Here is an 18,385-nt window from a genome sequence, read left to right as displayed (position 1 = left end):
AAAAGGCCGCCGGCCAAAGGGATTTTCATTTTGAAATTTGAGCTTAATGAAAATGGTTGTGTTCCACTGCAGCAGTCCAAACGACATTCGCATAACAAACTGCGCTGATGCTGCGGAAGATGATGTCCCCGTGTGTGAAAGGCTGCGATCTCTATTAGGGTTAATGCTTTTGTGCGATTTCATATCCGATAAATTATTACTGCTGTTGTTACAAAATGTCAGCTTTAAGATTTTGAGTTTACAGCAAATCATCTGCTGGGATTAAATCCCTCCGTCTGAGGCCCATTAAGTTTAAAAACAGCCATCGTTTCGAGGGGAAGTGGCTCTGTGTGTTAATGACCACTACACTCATGACTGGCAACTGTTCACAGGCCCCGGTCCTAAAGTGATCCTGCATTGTACCATTGTCAGCATCGGCACATCCAGGACAGCAGATGTTTTCCTGCAGAAAAGTTTCTTGATCTCACAACTGTATTTTTTTTTTTTCTTTAAGGGCAGATGTTTCTAATCTGAAAGCCGATAGTTGTGTTTTATCCATTCCAGCGACTGATCCGGGCTCTGTGTGTAAAGCTCTCACGGTCTGAGCATCCACAAAAGCACGAGGACTCCGACCACTTACTGTTACTCAGCGCAGGCCAACATTTGCTCATGATACTAAAACTTAAAAGACGCTCGAGTTGAGCAGCAAATCATCCGACATGTGGTTCAGCACGCAACAAAAGAAGCATCTCGAAATTATTTTTAGCACAGACACTACTACGTCGATAAATATCTTTTTTTTTTTCGTGGATTTATTTCTGTCAGATCGGCTCCTACTACGGCAGCGAGATAGCGCCCGTGGATATCGACGGAGACGGGATAACGGACAACCTTCTGGTGGCGGCGCCGATGTTCTTCAGCGGAGGCTTGGAGAAAGGAAAGGTCTACATCTACAGAGTAACCGAGCTGGTAGGTGTGGACCCCAGAGTTGAACGCACACACAGAGGCCGGCGACACACCGCTTTTAATCAGCTGTGGGCCAAGCAATACATGGAAACGGGTTAACACCTGTTCAAACTCCAGACGTTCCCAGTGATTTCTAACACGCCTCACCGAACCAGACTCTGCAGAATTCCAGCGCCACATGCTGCAGGCAGACATCTGACACATGACCAGATCCAGATTAAATGCGCAGATCAAATGAGAGAACGCTGCCATGCCAGTGTGCAGACTTTATTGGATGTGTACAATGAACTCAAGAGGAAAGTATTCTGCCCTCTCCAAACCCATTTCCAGCAAAGCTTTTGGAGGCGAGAACTTTCCTTAATAGAAAGGCCGTTTGCCGATGTTCCAGGTCTGTCTTGCTCATTTTGGAATAATAAATGGCTGTTTTGAATCCACCGAGCAGGCACAGAAGAGGGATTTGAATGTCTCGCGCGGCCCAAACCGCATCACATCAAAGGTGGCAGCTTAAAAACAAAACTGAAGTGACCCATTAGAGGTGTCTGTCACGATTAAGGCAGAAATACCACATGTTCTAGGCGATTAATAACGCTGATGTGGTGGGTTCAGGTGCTCCTGGAGATGCTGCTCTGAATGCTTTTCAGGAAAACTACTTAGGCCTCTACGGTGTCGAGTTGAGTTTTGTTGATAAAACTATAGTTTGCGGCGTGAAAACAAAATCTGGGGTGGTCGGGGATCTCGATGTTTTTTTTCTAATTACTTTTTAATGCCGATTTGAAACTAAACCAACGTTAATTTATGTCTTTTAAGGCAGAACTGGATGTGCTCTGCTTCTGAAAACAGGAAGACGCCTATTGTATTGTCATTAGTCTGTGTTTGTTCCAGCACTTCTGAGGTAGCAACACACCAAGTTGTTCCAATAAGCGTTTCAAGGTTGTCGATACTGTTATGTTTTTTTTACGATAGATTTGATATTCCACCGTGGGCAGAAATTTGAATGGTGTATCTAGATTTTGATTCCATCTCGTTTATTACTCAGGAAGGACGACGTCTTTTACGAGAAATGTATGTGGGACGCAGCCGGAACAAATGATGACGATGATCTTAAGTACAGGATAAGTGCAGCACTGAGGGCCCTGACCTTAACTTGAGGGATATTAACCCAGTCAAAAGCCAAACAAAGTTGCCTCAAGTCTGGCGGCTCGAAAATAAAATTCCACTCACGGTCTAACGCATCGAGAAGTTGCTGCTCCCCCAGTCAAGGCAGACTGGTTGTGATCTCACAAACCATATGTTCCGAATTTTACGCTGAATATATTATTTTAACCGCTCCTCCATCAATCTCCCTCTTTGTCACATGTGCACGCGTCAGGTAGTCGAGACGTAAAAACGCTACCTTCCTAAATCAACTCCGTTCCCATTTGTTCAACTGAAATAACAAGTGATCTCACGTTTCGTCTGCCAGCCTTAAATTATATAATAAACCGGGATGCCAAGTGGAGCAACGATATGCACGACTTCTGATGGACTGAAGCAGTTTGCTCCCCAAAAAGATTTTTTCCAGTTGAGGTGTTGCTTTCAAAGACGTGGATATCTTCCATCGGCCTTAACGCTCGCTAAGAATAGAACTTCAGATAAATATACTAAACCTATATGGCATTCTTCAGCCCTAAAATGGTAAAATTCCTCACTTTTTTGTTGCCAGATGTTTAAGATAAACAGGTTCAAACAGGAAGGATTTAAAGGATTATGTGGAGAACACAGAAGTTGATCTAAACTTTAACTTCCATTTGACATGAGGCAACATAAAACAAAAAAAAAACTTATTTGTTGCTCTGTGTAAACCACAGATTAGATGTCTGAAGATGTTTTTGAGATAATTGAGTCGGCTAACCCAGCTGGAGGGCAGTAAGCAGTTGATCTTATTGTGAGATGTCAAAATAAATGGATGGTTGGATCGTTTAACGAACAGATAGGTCCTTTTACTGGAACGCCTCGCTGCGCCAGGAGGCGCAGATAAATAGGGCGCAAACTAGAGTAGCTCTTTCTTTAACTAACAAACATAAATAAATGTGATATTTTGAAAGGCTCGTCTTTCCAATGAGACTTTTGTGCTGCCCAGCTAGCATGTCCGCATACATTCACACTATGAGCGACATGTGTTATAAATGCTTTCTCTATGTCCTCTGGTCCTGTGCACGGGGCGATAAGGATTTCTTAAACCCTTGAAGGGAACATTTCCGTGCCCCAGATAAGGCTCAACACGCACATGCACAGTAACGTGTATACAAACATTCAGTCGAGATAGCAGACACAAATATTAGAAATAGCTCTACAACAGAGTCTATTGAAACCAAACAAAAACAAGCCTCAGCCCAGTATGAACTCTATTTGAGAGGCTCAATCAAAGGTGGAGGTTTATTACCGAAATGCTCTAGAGTGAATCGTGGATATTTGGATATTGAAAGAACAGATTTAGAGGCTGTTATGACGCGGTTTCCATTGACTGTATATGCTATGGATTCAGTCGTCACCCATTGAATTCAGAACCTTAAACATGAAGCCTAAAGTGGGCGGAGCCGGCAGTCGCCTTGTTGGATGAGCTTGACTCCGCCCACTCTTGGATATTCTAAATGTGGACGTGGGGGTTGTGTCGGACGTTGAAACCAGCCCACCCAACTTTCCGCTACCTGTTAGCTCAGGCTACCATCAGTCACTCAAAGCGGGAACTTAATTATGCAGAATTTTAAACCTTAATAAAAAATAAACAAATGACGTAGAAAAAATTTCACCTCACGTACAGTTGTCATGAACAGTGAAATAAACTATTGAGACCACACCCATTTTTTGTACCAGGCTGTAAACATGTCTAATACTGATGTGAAGTTGGGCTTTTTAACTTTCGGGTCTCTGGAGATTTGCTCCCTCTTGGAGACAGCCTCAAGTGGACACTCACTGAACTGCAGTTTTTTGCACTTCACAAGGGCTTCATCATCGCTCAGACCCAGAGATTACTACTCGGTGCTTTCCAGTGTGTGTCTAGTTGAGTTATAATATCAGTACAACGATAACTAGTTCTCAAGATGAAGCATTTACTTCAACTGTTATTACTGCACATTAACAGATGTTTGAGAGGAAAAGAGAAATGCATGAAAGTTTTTTTTTTTTTCATCTTGTGTTGTGTCTTAACAGTGTTTTTGTTTGCTGACCCTGTTTGTTGCTCCTCATATTTTGTAAATGAGTCGCCAGATATCCGCCCCTGCAATCCTCCCTAATGTCTGTTTATCAACCTCAGCATCAAAGTGTATACTCACAAATGCTCGGTGCCAAAAACAAGCTAAACCTTTCCTCAGAGGGTGATTTGCCTTCGGATACATTTAGACTGTGATGCTTCGTTTAACATACACAACCAATGTATATATTTATTTTCCCCATCATCCCTCAGAATCGTTTCATTCTCGAAGGATCGTTGGAAATCCACAATGGTGGCCAGAACGCTCGCTTTGGCTCATCCCTAGCTCCCGTCCCTGATCTGAACGGAGACGGCTTCAATGACTTGGTGGTGGGAGCCCCGCTGGAGGATGACCACAAAGGAGCCATTTATGTTTTCTTCAGCCAGCACAACAGAATACTACGCAAATATAAACAGGTAGGGCCAATTAAAAAACACTTTTTACTTGCTTATTATACAGTTTCCACACTTAGTGTTTATTTTCCAAAGCATACTTTATGTTTGTCATTTGATTTAAGCACACACAGAACGATGGCATTCTACATCCATAAGTTTCATATGAATGGATGAGTTATTTCTCATGACCTTAGCATTGCCTGACTAACCGTCCCAACTCCGGGCTAATTCAGTAATGGTGAAGGAGGTTTAAATCAACCCTAAGCCATAGAGTGAGACTCTGTGATAGTGGTGAGCAAACTACAGCCCGTCTTCACCTGGATTACCAAACATTTATCAAATTGTCGTAACGGCATCTATCCTGCAATATTCATTTTCATTTCATTGCGTGGCGCACTCCAAACACTAACGACTTTTTGTCTCTGCTCACATCTGCTACTGGCTTGGCTTGGCCTGTTTGTCAAAATTTAAAATCCAGTGTGACCCTTGAGCCAAAAAGCTCTTTCCCTGCTCCGTTGGGATTGACTCACTTTTCTGTGCGCCCCCAGTGGACATTAGAGGAACTGCAATTTGTGGTCCTTGCACTTTGATTAACTGCGTTGCCAGCAGCAACTAATTAAAATGTATCTAAGTATGATTAGAGTATAAGTATATATATATATATAAATGTTATTTCTCTCTTCCAGCAGCTCCATATTTACAGGTGCAGGTGGTCAGTAAAGCCGTCCAATCTAGAAAGGTCAAACAACATCATGAGACAATACAAGGTTGGACTGTAGAGTTAAAGATTCTACTACAGTACTAAAGTTCACAGAGGGATTAAAAGGAAAATAAGGTGCAGGTGGAAGTGGGGACCTGGTGATCTGTTGAGACGATGGCAATACGTTGAGCACAGCTCCTCCAGGTGGACAATAAAAGTCTGTGTGTGACTGTGAAAAAATTAAAAATGGCAAGAATGTTCAAAATGAACTAATCTGAGACAGACCACGCAGCAATAATGCATGTATCTGTGGGAAACAACCAGAGACAGTGATGTACTTCAGAGAAATGTACACTCTGTATTTCTCTCATGTTTAAATACATAGTGGAAGTGCACATATGAGTGCTGTCATTTTAAGCTGTGCTTGTCGTCCTTACGATGCTTGTGTACTCAGATTCCCTATCCCGTCTGTTTCCCAGAGAATAGCAGCGGCAGATCTGGCTCCTGGCCTGCAGTACTTTGGCCGCAGCATCCACGGCACCATGGACATGAATGACGATGGCTTAGTGGACCTGGCGGTGGGCTCCCTTGGTGCAGCCGTTCTGCTTTGGTTAGCATTTCAGCTAATATTTATTATCGCGTTACTGTAGCTGTTTCAACAAATTGACTTAAAGCGAGACATCATTTTTGCTGCGTGTATTTTCAGAAATACTCCTCAGCTTCAAAGCTCATGGGTTCACTTCATCTGTCACACCTTTGTGCTCCCGCAGGTCACAGAGCGTCGTCAGGATATATACCACTGTCAGGTTTGAGCCCAGCAAGATCAACATCTTTGTGAAAGACTGTCAGAGAGGTGGCAAAGACGTGACCTGTATGTCAGCCATTGTATGTTTCAACATCACTGCCAGGACAGCCATTCCTCCCACACAGGAAATTGGTAAGCCAGGAAAAATAATCCACTGCTGTCAAGAATCTCAGTCAAGTTTCCGAGTTTCTCCTTGTGTCTTTGTCCAAAGCTGTCATCGTCGCAAAGTGAATAAAACCGTAAGTCATCTATTTGTAAACCCCGGCGTTTTACTAATTGCCCAACCGATCCCAATCTACATGTTAAAAACAAGCGTTAAGAAAAGAAAAATATATGTGCCGATTGATTTTAATGTGGAACAAATGTGAGAGGAAAGGGAGCCCTACACATGCAGCTGTCCTGTAAACCATCTGGATATTCTCAGACCTTTAACCGACCACTTTTGCTGATTGCTTAGGGATTTATTTATTATTTTTAATCCGTAGTTGCAATACGGTTCAGCTGTTTGGCGTCTGGTGCAGAGGGGGATCAAATGTGACTTGGTTTCATCCTTCCGAATTTATATCCTTCACGTCCTGGCACAAACAGACCTTTCAGCGTACGGCTGCTTGTAAAAACCGTGACGCCTCCTTCAGAGCGGCCCCAAAGCGAAAACGTTTAATAGCAGGAATAGGTTCTGATCTCACCGCAGTTTCTCCGCCAACGCGGCTGCGTTCAAAAGCGGTATAGCTCAACGATTCTGGTGCCATCGGACGTTCCTTTTTAGTGTGAGAACGCTCAGCTCAAGTCACCACCTGGATCTAAGTGCTCTCAATTTGTTTTAGGGGCTATCATGGCAGGGTCCGGTTTCACGGGAGGGAGGAAGCGGGGTTGCGGGGGGAGCGTGTTCTGAGTTAACCTCACGACCTGCTGACATCTTTATCAAATGTATCAGATGTGCCAAAACAGAGCGGAGGAAAAACAGGAGGAGTTATCTTGTCCTCCATGGTTGCATACAGTGGAACATGTTTATTTGATTTGCTCTCATTGTCGTGTCTGGCTTGTAACGCAAGGCAGATGTCCTGGTGTTTGCGAGATTGCTGTGGTCTGTTTCGTAATATGCAATTTATTTTTTTATTTTTTTTAAAGCCCAGATAAGTAAACCTTAGTTATGCAAATATGTATTTAGAGTATTTGCATGCCGCTTGGTTTTAGTTGACTTTTACAAGAATTTAAGGCATTTTAAGGGTCGCAGCTGTCATCAAAAGCAAAATAATACTTTTTCTGTTTGCCAGTGATAATCGAGATGTGGTGACATATAGAGACAATTTTCCAATATAGAGCCAAATCGGTTTGACAAACACACTTAAGACTTCTCCGGCTCTCTATAATTCTTCAGTTCGCCTCAAACACAACACATGCATAAGTTAGTAGATTTTTCCTCATGCCATGAAAATGCACGCCGGATATAAACGGAAAAGCCTCTAAAACAATGTGGTTTTGGAAATGACTCAGTCCCTGAAGCCAGAGGGTTTGGATTCCTCTACATGTTGGTCACACATTCATCATATGTTGTGTGATGTCATTTACCATAGAGTGTTTGTCGATTAGTCTGCGCTAAACTAAGAACAGAAGCCCATCCATCCATCTTTTAACTCATTGTTTGCACGGAGGTATGATGCCAACACTTTTTTTATTTTTTTTATGCAACCCTCTAGTGATCAAGTATAACGTCTCCATTGTGGAGCGACGTTTTAATCCTCGGGCCATAATGGACAACCCGGCTAAGCTGCAGCCTCAAAACCTGACCCTCCTTCCCGGGGAAGAGGCCTGCGAACACTTCTACTTCCACGTCATGGTGAGGCCCCACGTCACACGAAACATCAAAACCACGTTGGAGTCTCGCAATTAGATGGTCTACTTCACCGGTCAATCAGTCATTTATTCCGAGGCTGATTAATCCCATAGTTTTACTTGTTTATTTGGGATCTGGGTGAAAATGTTCTCTTATTAGCAAATGGGATTCTGTGGAAAATGTCGGATCATGCTGGATCATTTCCTCCCATCAGATCATTTCAGTTCAGGTCTGACAGAATCACTGCTAATAAACAGTTTTATTTATTGAACATAGCACATAGTTAAACAAACATGAGGATCATGATGCTCATATTGTGTGTATACACATGCATTCACACATATAACAAAGAGAGCATATACACAGGCTTGCCAGCACTGGAGCTGTGCACTAACTAAGACACGGCTCAGATGGATTCACTCACAGTGTCAAGTACAAGTGCAAGATGGTGGTGGTCCAAGTGGTCATTAAGTGTGTATAGTTTTAAGTTTACACAAGTGTTTAAACATCAGATCCCAGACGGAAAAGAATTTTCTGTAGAAACCCCGAGAGTATATTTTATTTTCTCGAATTGTATGAATTGTGTCAGATCACTAGACTAAAGGGTTTTTGGATTTCCGGTGTTATAGTATTCTTCTGCATCTGCTATTAAGTTTTAACAGAGAGTTAACACACACACTGTACATTTCTTGCACATTTGTATAAAAAAAATGAACATGCCCTAGACAAAGATCCATGGCAGAATAAATCCACATGCTAATCCCTGGATGTAATGTGTATTATGTATTAGGAGACAACAGACTACGCGAGGCCTATAGTGTTTGCTGCGCAAGTGGGGCTACAAGACCCGGAGCAAGGACCAGTTCTAGACGACAGCTGGCCTACCGTTGTGAGGACAGAGGTGAGAGACTCATCTTCTCTTTAAGTCAATGAAAAGCACTTAAATCTTTAAATGACTATCTGATTGTAGCAGTTGCTTCCACTTAAATAAAAAGCTCTTTTTTTTTAAGCTGCCGTTCTGGAACGGCTGTGACGAAGACGACCGCTGCATGCCCGACCTGGCGCTGCAGAGCATGACCGACCTGATGACTCCAAGGTAGGCCATTCATCACGTAACGCGCCGTGACACACAAACGCAAACAATCGCACGTTTACCTGCATTTCCACGGCGGCAAGCAAACCCAGCTGTGTCTCCCTTCTCCGCTGCCTCCCAGGCAGTTCTGCGCTCACCCCGTTCAGGCTCGCGGCGCCTTCTGTCGCCACCAGAGCGAAGGAGGGGCCGAGGGGTCTCTGCGGGTGCTCGAGGGCCACAGGAGGAGGATGGTGGTGGACGTCCGGCTGGAGAACAAAGGGGAGAACGCCTACGACGCTCGGCTCAACATCACGTACACGCCCAACCTGCGCTTCTCCAGCCTCATAGTCAAGGTAAGTCAGCATAAAGTCTCAAAAAACTTGGACAAGGTGATGCATTTAGGACCATGCTCCTGAATTCTGCTGTTATTATTTTTTTGTAATCAGGACAACTCTGACATCAAAATTGAGTGTTACACGGAGGACAAACTGAGGAGCGAGAAGATCTGCAATGTCAGTGCGCCGTTCATGAGGGCCAAATCACAGGTGAGACAAGCTCACTCCTGACCCTTTAAAAGCCTTAACATGCCTTAAAGTTGACTTGGCGTTGTAACTTTAATGATCCTCAAAAATGAACTCTCCTCAGCTCAATTAAACGAAGGATGCGGGGCTGTTTTTATGTGATAACACATAAAAAGTCGGGTTTTTTTTGCATATCTGCGTTCATTTCCTGAGTTTTGACTCGCATTTGGTCATTTATGCGTTGCATCTTCAAAACTGCTGAATATATTAGATGACATCTATCCACCGGAGCGAAAAGCAGACATGAAAGCTGGTGGTTTGAGGATTCATTATGCAGTTTTTATACGTCGATTGCCAAATAAGATGACATCCTGCTTTAAATAAAAACCTGGATAAACGTCTGAGTCGTCTTAAAGCTCGCATTGTGCCTGAAAAAACACGGCCATATTATAAACCGCAGGGGCCCAAAACACACGCTGCTGCCTTTAGATGGTCATGACAGACCGCACTGATTAATGGAAGAACCTCAAACCAAGCAGAAGAGCCCGGTTTAGTTCTGGTTTGTGAAATCCCTTCTTTTTTTTTAGTCTGACGTCCAAGTGTTGACATTAAACTGTCCGTCTGCATTAACTTTATAAATGCAACAAATGTTAGACGGGAGCGGCTGTAATGTAAATGCTCATATTTTAACATTATGTCAGTTTAAAGTTCTTATCAAGACAAAGCAGCGCTTTCTTGTGTATCCTCCAAGGTTTTTTCTGTAACTCAACATTATTTAAAGATGCTCTGGGTAAAGGACGGCCCCTCGCAAAGATTTATCTAGTTTCCCCGACCAGTGACACACTCCTAAATCTGGAGGTTTTTAAGTTCAAGTTGCTGCGCAATCCAAGCAGGAAGTGCAAAAGGGACAAAATGGGAACGAATGCTTTAGGTTGCACACTCGCGTTTCGCCAGCCTCTAAATTTAGGGAGTTAAGCACTAAGACTAATAAGGTGCATGACCAGTAAAGTAGTGGAAACTTGCTCCAGAGCGCCAGACGGTAAATGCGAGATTTTAAATATCACTGGCATTTATGTGTGTTTACTTCAGCAAATTTAATTTCTTTCCTGTTGTCATCTGTTAAATTAACTTCAGTCACGGATTATTTGTGGTTGTATTTTATGTGTCAAAAAATGAACCTCCGCGCTGTGAGAAAGAAGGAAGGAAACCTCATTTGTGTAACTGAAGCCGTACAGTGGAGTTTCTAGGATGGAGGCCATTAAAAATGTGAGCCATCACTAAGTGACTTTGAATGTTTATTTAAAAGTATTTTCTTATATAATTTGAAACATAACACTAATTTGAACATATTTTCCTTCTTCTCTGCGCCGTAAAAACGTACCAGAAAATCCCCTTTAGTTGTTATTTCACCGTTCTCAGCAATCTTAGCAACAGGACAAACACAACAAAAAAAAAACGTTCCCCCTCCCCTCTTCTTTATCCTGAAGCAGCAGGTGAGACTGAGTGGGAGACACTGGGATGTGCGTCTCTTTCTCATCTGGTGCTCATTGTCACATCCAGCTCTCCAGTCCTCCAAGCCTTTCCACAGGCTTGTAATGTCAACAGTGTTTTACGAGACTGCACTTTGCAGCGTCTTTCACAGCGAGACGTTACGTTTTGTTTTTAAGAGGCTGATGTTTGAACGAACGGTGATGGGGGGGGACGGCACCGACCGCTCATCACTCGCGGTCTTCTTTCGCATTAGTAGGTTTTCCATCGGTGTCTGAGGGAGTTCATGCCGTGTCCTGACCACGTCATTTTCTCAAACAATAATCATCTCCGGGGCAACGAAAATATCGCCGCATTTCTCCGCCCGCATTCCCCCGACGACCGAACCAAGACGGTCCGGTCCCTCGCCGGGTGATTCATGCGCCCTCGTTCAGCCTGAACAGCATCCAGAGCCGCAAGGCTGATCTGCTCTGGTACAAAAAAAAAAACGTTTAAAAAATGTGGTGTTTAAAAGAGTTAAACCAGGCTGCCAAACCAGCTCAAACCACAGTTTAGCTGAAGGAACTTTTTCGAAAAAAAAAGACACTTATCACTCTTGTTTTGACTTTTCCGGTTGCTTTTGACCTATGTAAAACAAGCGCGTGCCGTAAACTTTACTACCGCTGCAGCCAATCGAGGTCTAGCGATCTCATTCTGTGCGCTCATCGGTTGTGACAAATGTGTTTTGTGGGTGCATGCGCAGACAGGAGACTGGCTAATCACTGCAATCAGTTGTTTGACAGCTGACAATGAATGTGGCTGGAGGAGGCAGACAAGCTGTATACAACCCGGAGGAGGAAGAGCAGCGTCATGCGTTGTCTGAGTTTCCATGCTCCGCTGTGCTGGCACACCGACGCGCTCCAGCCACCGACACTCGCGGCTTCCAAACCCATACCGATTACATGCGTGTGTGTCTCCGTTCATTCCCCTGTGTGTGTGTGTGTGTGTGTGTGTGTGTGTGTGTGTGTGTGTGTGTGTGTGTGTGTGTGTGTGTGTTTCACCTAATGTTCTCCTGAAACAACATCATTATCTTGGAAAGCCTGGAATAAAGATTTAAGGGTATATTTTTCTTGCATTCAGAACAAAAGAGAACATTTTCCACTACTGGGACGTGATTATAGACAAAGAGGTCATCATTTTCGAGCCGTATCCGCGGGCTCTCGGGGCCGTGTCCATCTATACGAAAGAGGGAAGCTACAGTAACCCTTGTTACGCATTCCTCTCGGGTCAGGCAGCGCCCGTCAGGATTTCATTACGGCACGGACGACTATAAACAGTGACCTCCGCTCTTGATCCGGTTCCTGCTGCCAATCAAACCTCCTCTTCTCGCCAGACTTGGGTTCTCCCTCGGTTTTTGCTTAGGATTCCTACGTTGCTTTCCTCTTCCTTTTTTTAATCTCATTTACTACTGCTCTGCTCATATTTGGCCCCTTGGTGAATGTTTGTGTGTAGGGGAAATTCCCTGGATGTCTTTAAAGCAGCACCAACTGTGCAACCAGCAGCCTGAGGTCAAACCCCGGCGAATTACAGGAGGTTATTGCAGACTTAATGCATAATGCAGGGCCTTGGGGAGGATATATACAGCATTTCTGACCGGTGCTTTAAGTGTTTTTGTAATAAATATAAAATAATGCACTGATAAACATTAATGGGTGGGGTTATTAATTCTTGTTTTTCTTCCTGTCTAGGTATCCTTTCGCCTGGAGTTTGAATTCAGTCGCACCGTCTTCCTGGAGCACCTCAGGGTCATCCTGGAAGCCAGCAGGTGGAAACCTCAGCTTAAACCGCAAATAACCTGAAATATGCATTTGAATGGGGAGGTTTCTGTGTTTTGTAGCATTACTGACTCTGAGGACCAACTAAGATGTTCTAAAAACATAATAATAACACAGAGTGTAACACAAATTGAACTCTGAGGGTAAATATTTCAACCAGAGAGTCCCTGTGTAACATCATTACTCACATTCCTTGGATGTTTTCTATCCTCTCGACAGTGACGGCGAGGAGCAGAGCACGTCTGATAATTTCAACGATATCTATTACTCACTGAAATACGAAGCGGATCTCCTCTTCACTAGGTTTGTCAAATTTCCAGTCGCTGCATCTTTAAAGTGATTCGATTTCGTCGGGAAAATGCTGAATAATAAAACACTGATGAGGTTATGAGCTGTCGATACTGAAGCTGCGATCGATGCTTCATTGTGTTTGACTGACAACCTGCGCTGCCTTATTTTTCAACTTTGCAAAGGGATTCGAATCCGACTCGATATGACATCAAGTCAGAGTTGTCGCTGGAGGAGCCCGGCGTCATCGGCCCCCCTTTCAACTTTACCTTCCAGGTGAGGTGACGTCATCCGCAGAAAAATATTCGTTTATCGCGCAGGAAGATTTAGATTTAACCCTTTTGCCGTCTCTCAGATCCAGAACCTCGGATACTTTCCAGTTAAGGATCTGCAGTTGAACATCGAGATCCCAGAAATGACAAAGAACGGAAACCAGCTCCTGCAGATTGATGAATTTCATATTGACCAGGTGAGTGCTGCCCTCAGATGGTGATGTGTAAATCTCTCATGAGCTACTGGGAGTTTTGTAAAGGGTTTGAATTAATTAGTTTTGACGTGTTTGTTTTTAGAAATGGTGGAGGAGGATTTTAATTTAGTCAGGCAGATTGCTTTTTCCATGATTTCATGACATGTTGAGACATGTCCTTTCCAGATTGCACAGATTCATGTTAGTTTTCTCATATTTTTCTTTTTCTTTTACAGATCAATATTAATTAGCGTTTCTAATTTAATGCTAATAAGATTTTAAAATACTAACGGGCTCTTTTACTCTCATGTCGACCCTCAGAGAGATGGCACACGGTGTTTACCACCCCAGCATGTGGCTCAGAGCAGGGCGTCTCCTGAAGACCTTTCACGCTTCTCCCGCTTGGTAAAGCACAAACCAAATGAATCCATTCCCAAATCAGAAAAAAAAGACTTTTATTCTCAGATTTTGTTGCTTTTCTTGTCACAGAACCGGTCCAACACGCTAACTCTGCCAATCCAGTGCACGGTGAATGTGGCATATTACAGAGAGATCGCCGTTAGAATCACAGGAGCACTGAAGCTAGATACCCTACATGCAGTGAGTATAAAACCAAATCCATTTATGCGTAAAGTTGCGTGCAGTGTCTCTGTTTATTTTTTTCTCTGCCATGCCTTGAAGTCAGCTGTATCATGTGTGTGTGTGTGTGTGAACCGGTTGCCTGTTTTGATTTCAGCTGAAGTTTAAAATCCTGGAGCTGGTAACCAGCGCGTCAGTGGAGCTCCCTTCCTCCAGCCCCATGTTTTTACATGAAGAGAGGCCTGTTAGACATGTGAGTCAACAACAACTAACGCTGTAAACCGCCTCTGCCCCGGGTTTGACCCGACTCAAATCTGAGCACACAGCATCTCCATCCTTTGATTATACTTCTGCCTCAGTCTGGTTCTTGTTTTGTTTTTTATCTTTACCATGTGTGTTAACAGTGCTCTGTTTTTTTGTTTTGTTTTTATGCCAGCCATTAAAACGTATGTGACTGGACCATAACTATTAAAATACAACATATAAAACCAGGCAGGAACATATTTTGCAGCAGTGACTTCTTCTTCTTCTTCTTTTAAAATGAGACTACTTGCTGCTAGAGCCGGGCATGCCAGTGCATAACTTGAGTGGTGTATAATCACACGGTAAAGGTTGGTACTGGAGCACATGTGCAGTGTGGTGCTTAGGGACCGAAAGGACCAGCGGCACAACATGTAACAGTCTGGACTCAAACGCCGATCTCTGCTGCCACCTACTGGCCATTACCAACAGTCGTACAGTAACTCTGCATCATGCTGCTCAAGCAAATACTTGCTGATATAAGTAATGTATTGTTGATGTAAAGAAAAAGGGGGAGAATGAAAGGTTTGTTTGAACTGAATTTAAATATATTCGCTAAGAAAGATCAGTCTAAAATGTTCTATTTCTCTTAGGTCTTAGGTACGAATGTCTAGACTTAGGACAATCTCTGAATGTCACACTCTTTATATCATACACGGCGATGAGCCATAATATAATGACAAGTCACCGGTCAGCAGAATAACACAGATTACCTCGTCATCGTGGCACCTGTCAGTGAGTGAGAAATATCAGGCACCAAGCGAACATTTTGTCCTTAGAGTTGATGTGTTCGAATCAGGAAAGAAATGGGCAAGTGGTTTGCAAGTGTTTGACCAACTTTGACAAGGGCCGTGTTTTGATGGCTCGGCTCGACGACGCGGTCATGTAATCTCTGAAAGTGCAGCTCTTGAGTGGTGTGCCCGGTCCACAGTTGTCATTGCTTACGAAAGACGGTGCAAAAAAAAGGGAAGAATGGCTCATGGAGGCGTGTGGCTGACCCAACAGAGGAGCAACTTTTGCTCAGACTCTGATAGAAAGTCTCAGAAGTTTGTTTTGGGGGATAAGGAGTGGATTTCTAGTATCAGAGTATCAGAACTGGACCATGCACAGATACAAAGAACGGCTCGTTCCAGTTGTTATGATGTGGGATGTGCTTATTCTGCAACAATGTTGAGGTGGTGGTGCATGTCAATGTAACATCCACATAAATACCATGTTTTCCCCAGAGGGACATTACATTCACCTGCGCTATTCACTTGAACATCTGTGTTAGAGCAATTTAGTTGTTTGTTTTATGGTCTCATGTCATTTCATTTTGTCTGACAGATAATATTGGAGATCAGGAAGGAAGGAGATTACAGAATCCCTACATGGATTATCATTGGTAGCACGCTAGGAGGACTCTTACTGTTAGCCCTGCTCAGCCTGGCTCTGTGGAAGGTAAGTCATCACATCAGGCACAGCCGCTAATCAGACTTATTACTCGTTTGGTTTTATCGTTTTATTTACCTACTGTATTAACAGACTATTTATCTACCACCAAACAAAGTCTCTTGTTAAACGTTCTCATATAAAGCCCTCCTCAAGTGTTAGCTTTAGTCAAATTAGTACTTTAGTGGAGAGTTAGACTCTTGTTCTCTGGTTGGAAATAAAATAACGCCTGTAAACAGCGTTCAGGTAAAAGTATAAGTGTGCACTAATGGCTGTGCAAATCGGTTGAGTTCATTCATGGTCAATACAGAAATACACAGTCTGACTTCATTAAGACCTTAAGTACTTTGACGTGTTTAAGAAAAGTCATGAATATTTAATTTAGTATTTTAAAATCGTTGGCTATGGCTGAATCAGTTCACGACTTTAATCATAACTGATGCATCCGTCACCAAGACACTGAACCCCAAACCAGTCCGGGCGTGTGTGTGTGCGTGTGCGTGCGTGCGTGCGTTTAGAGCATGTGCCTCATAATTATACTGTTAATTAAAAGCAAATTTAATCAGACTAGTTTAGTCACTCCAGCAGTTATAGTAATAAATTCCCTGAAAAATTGTATGTCCCCAGGTTAAATCTAAGAAAAAGAAAAAAAAAACTGTTGGATGAGTCTCCGTTAACTTGGGTGTTAATATTCATTGCACTCAGAAGATGAATCGTTTGCATCCAAATGGAAATTCTCATCAGCCAACACTGTGCCAGGTCAAGATTAGCATGTTAGCATCATGATGATGCTGATCCTACAGAGCAGCAAGAAAGGTTTGACATTTGCTAAACCTGGATAGCATCTGATGTCACGAGAAAACTTTTTATTGTGTGTGTGGCGCAGCAGCTAAATGAGTTTACGCTGTGACGGGGGGTCTGAGGCTGATTTCTTTCCCACACAGCTCGGCTTCTTCCGGAGGCAGAAGCGAAGGGACGAGGACGAGCAGGAGGCCAACGGGAAAGTGGCCGAGGAGCGGTAACGCAGGCTGAGGGCCCCCAGCAGACACCTTTTCCACAGGGGACCCGACACTCAGGGACCAACCCACCTGCCCCCTGCCTCCCCGTCGCCACAGTGGCACCGCATAAACGGCTCCGTACGATCGCTGAAGCAAGGCTTGTTCAGTGCACTGGATCTGTCCCGCGCCACGACCTCTGACCCCCCGAGAGGCAGCACTGTCACACTCACTTAGCATTCCTGCACTGTTGCGACATCAGGGCCTTCTTTGTCTACGTATTCCACTGCCCTCAATGTCGTCCCTTCACAGATCTCGGAGCTCTCCTTTTTCTTGGCTTCGGGCTGGAGCTCTGATGCTTTTTCTGGCTGTTTGTAGAGAAGAATAGAGCGGGCTTTTGCCAGCCTGTGCCAAGAACTTCAGGCCACTCTTTGCCTTCGCGGCGAATGTTAGTCAATAACTCTTTTGTCTCCTCCTAATGTGTATTTATTTATCTCTTACATTCAATTTTGAAATACGTGAAAAACCTCAAGGGTGATTTGTCACCCGAAACCTACCGCAGATGTAAAGTTGTTATGCTGTATATTGAATTCGATTGTTATCTGCAACATGTTCACCTGACTTGCATAATAATTTATGAAGAAACAAAGCTGAACTAAAGTCACCGAGAAGATTCAAGATGGTTAACCTTCAGAGACTTTTCTTAATACGCAGAATCTTCTAAATTAGCATCCTCTATTTTTTAATATTTACATCCTGGAAAACATACTGGGTGGTCTTTAAACATTGATGCACTTTCTACTTTGTACAAAATTAACTTGAATTTTGTAAATACCTTTGTATACCCTTTCAGTATCATAATGGTCTCCAGTATTTTCCACAAGGTTTATGGCATTACTTTGTAACTTAAACTGAACAGGTCAGCTGTGTCGTTACTGAACCAGTTAGAGCATGAGACGGTTGCATGCCTTTTAACGTGCACTGCATCAGAGCAAAGGGTGTGCATAAAGTACGGCAGAGGATTGACTCTGATGAGAAGTCATTTTAAGCGGGACTGTAACAAAATGAAAATCAGATGCCGTGATCGTGAGTCCAGAGGATACATGTTATTCCTGGTGTTACCAAAGAATGTCTTATTTTGACGAGGTGTGAATGAGCTGCAATATGCTTACAAATAAAACAGTGTATATGTCTCGAGTGTCTCTCTTTTATGAACTCCATCAAACAAAATGTTCAACAATGAGAAACTTGCGCACATACACTCAGCGGCCACTTTATTAGGTACACCTGGCTAGTAAAAGGTTGGACCCCCTTTTGCCTTCAGAACTGCCTTAATTCTTCGTGGCTACTTTCAAAAAGGTGTTGGAAACATTCCTCAGAGATTTTGGTCCATATTGACATGACAGCATCACACAGTTGCTGCAGATTTGTCAGCTGCACATCTATGATGAGAATCTCCCGTTCCACCACATCCCAAAGGTGCTCTATTGGATTGAGATCTGGTGACTGTGGAGGCCATTTG

General features: G+C 43.4%; 1 protein-coding gene across 2 annotated transcripts in view; it reads left to right on the top strand.

The window, feature by feature from the left end:
• The window catches only part of itga11a (integrin, alpha 11a), a 60,778-nt gene extending 42,722 nt beyond the window's left edge, over positions 1-18,056 (top strand). For both annotated transcript variants that reach the window (XM_047581598.1, XM_047581597.1), the window contains 18 exons: positions 805-948; positions 4,388-4,591; positions 5,750-5,880; positions 6,041-6,207; positions 7,773-7,912; positions 8,700-8,810; positions 8,920-9,005; positions 9,124-9,334; positions 9,428-9,526; positions 12,718-12,794; positions 13,024-13,107; positions 13,278-13,368; positions 13,448-13,561; positions 13,880-13,963; positions 14,048-14,158; positions 14,295-14,390; positions 15,764-15,877; positions 16,813-18,056. In XM_047581598.1, coding sequence (XP_047437554.1) covers positions 805-948; positions 4,388-4,591; positions 5,750-5,880; positions 6,041-6,207; positions 7,773-7,912; positions 8,700-8,810; positions 8,920-9,005; positions 9,124-9,334; positions 9,428-9,526; positions 12,718-12,794; positions 13,024-13,107; positions 13,278-13,368; positions 13,448-13,561; positions 13,880-13,963; positions 14,048-14,158; positions 14,295-14,390; positions 15,764-15,877; positions 16,813-16,890 — 2,142 coding nt within the window. In that variant the 3' untranslated portion in view covers positions 16,891-18,056. The remainder of the gene's footprint in view (positions 1-804; positions 949-4,387; positions 4,592-5,749; positions 5,881-6,040; positions 6,208-7,772; positions 7,913-8,699; positions 8,811-8,919; positions 9,006-9,123; positions 9,335-9,427; positions 9,527-12,717; positions 12,795-13,023; positions 13,108-13,277; positions 13,369-13,447; positions 13,562-13,879; positions 13,964-14,047; positions 14,159-14,294; positions 14,391-15,763; positions 15,878-16,812) is intronic.
• The last annotated feature ends 329 nt before the right edge of the window (positions 18,057-18,385 follow it).

The sequence above is a fragment of the Mugil cephalus genome, chromosome 3, assembly GCF_022458985.1.
Source record: "Mugil cephalus isolate CIBA_MC_2020 chromosome 3, CIBA_Mcephalus_1.1, whole genome shotgun sequence".
Lineage (NCBI taxonomy): Eukaryota > Metazoa > Chordata > Actinopteri > Mugiliformes > Mugilidae > Mugil > Mugil cephalus.
This window is presented reverse-complemented; position numbering and strand designations above follow the sequence as displayed.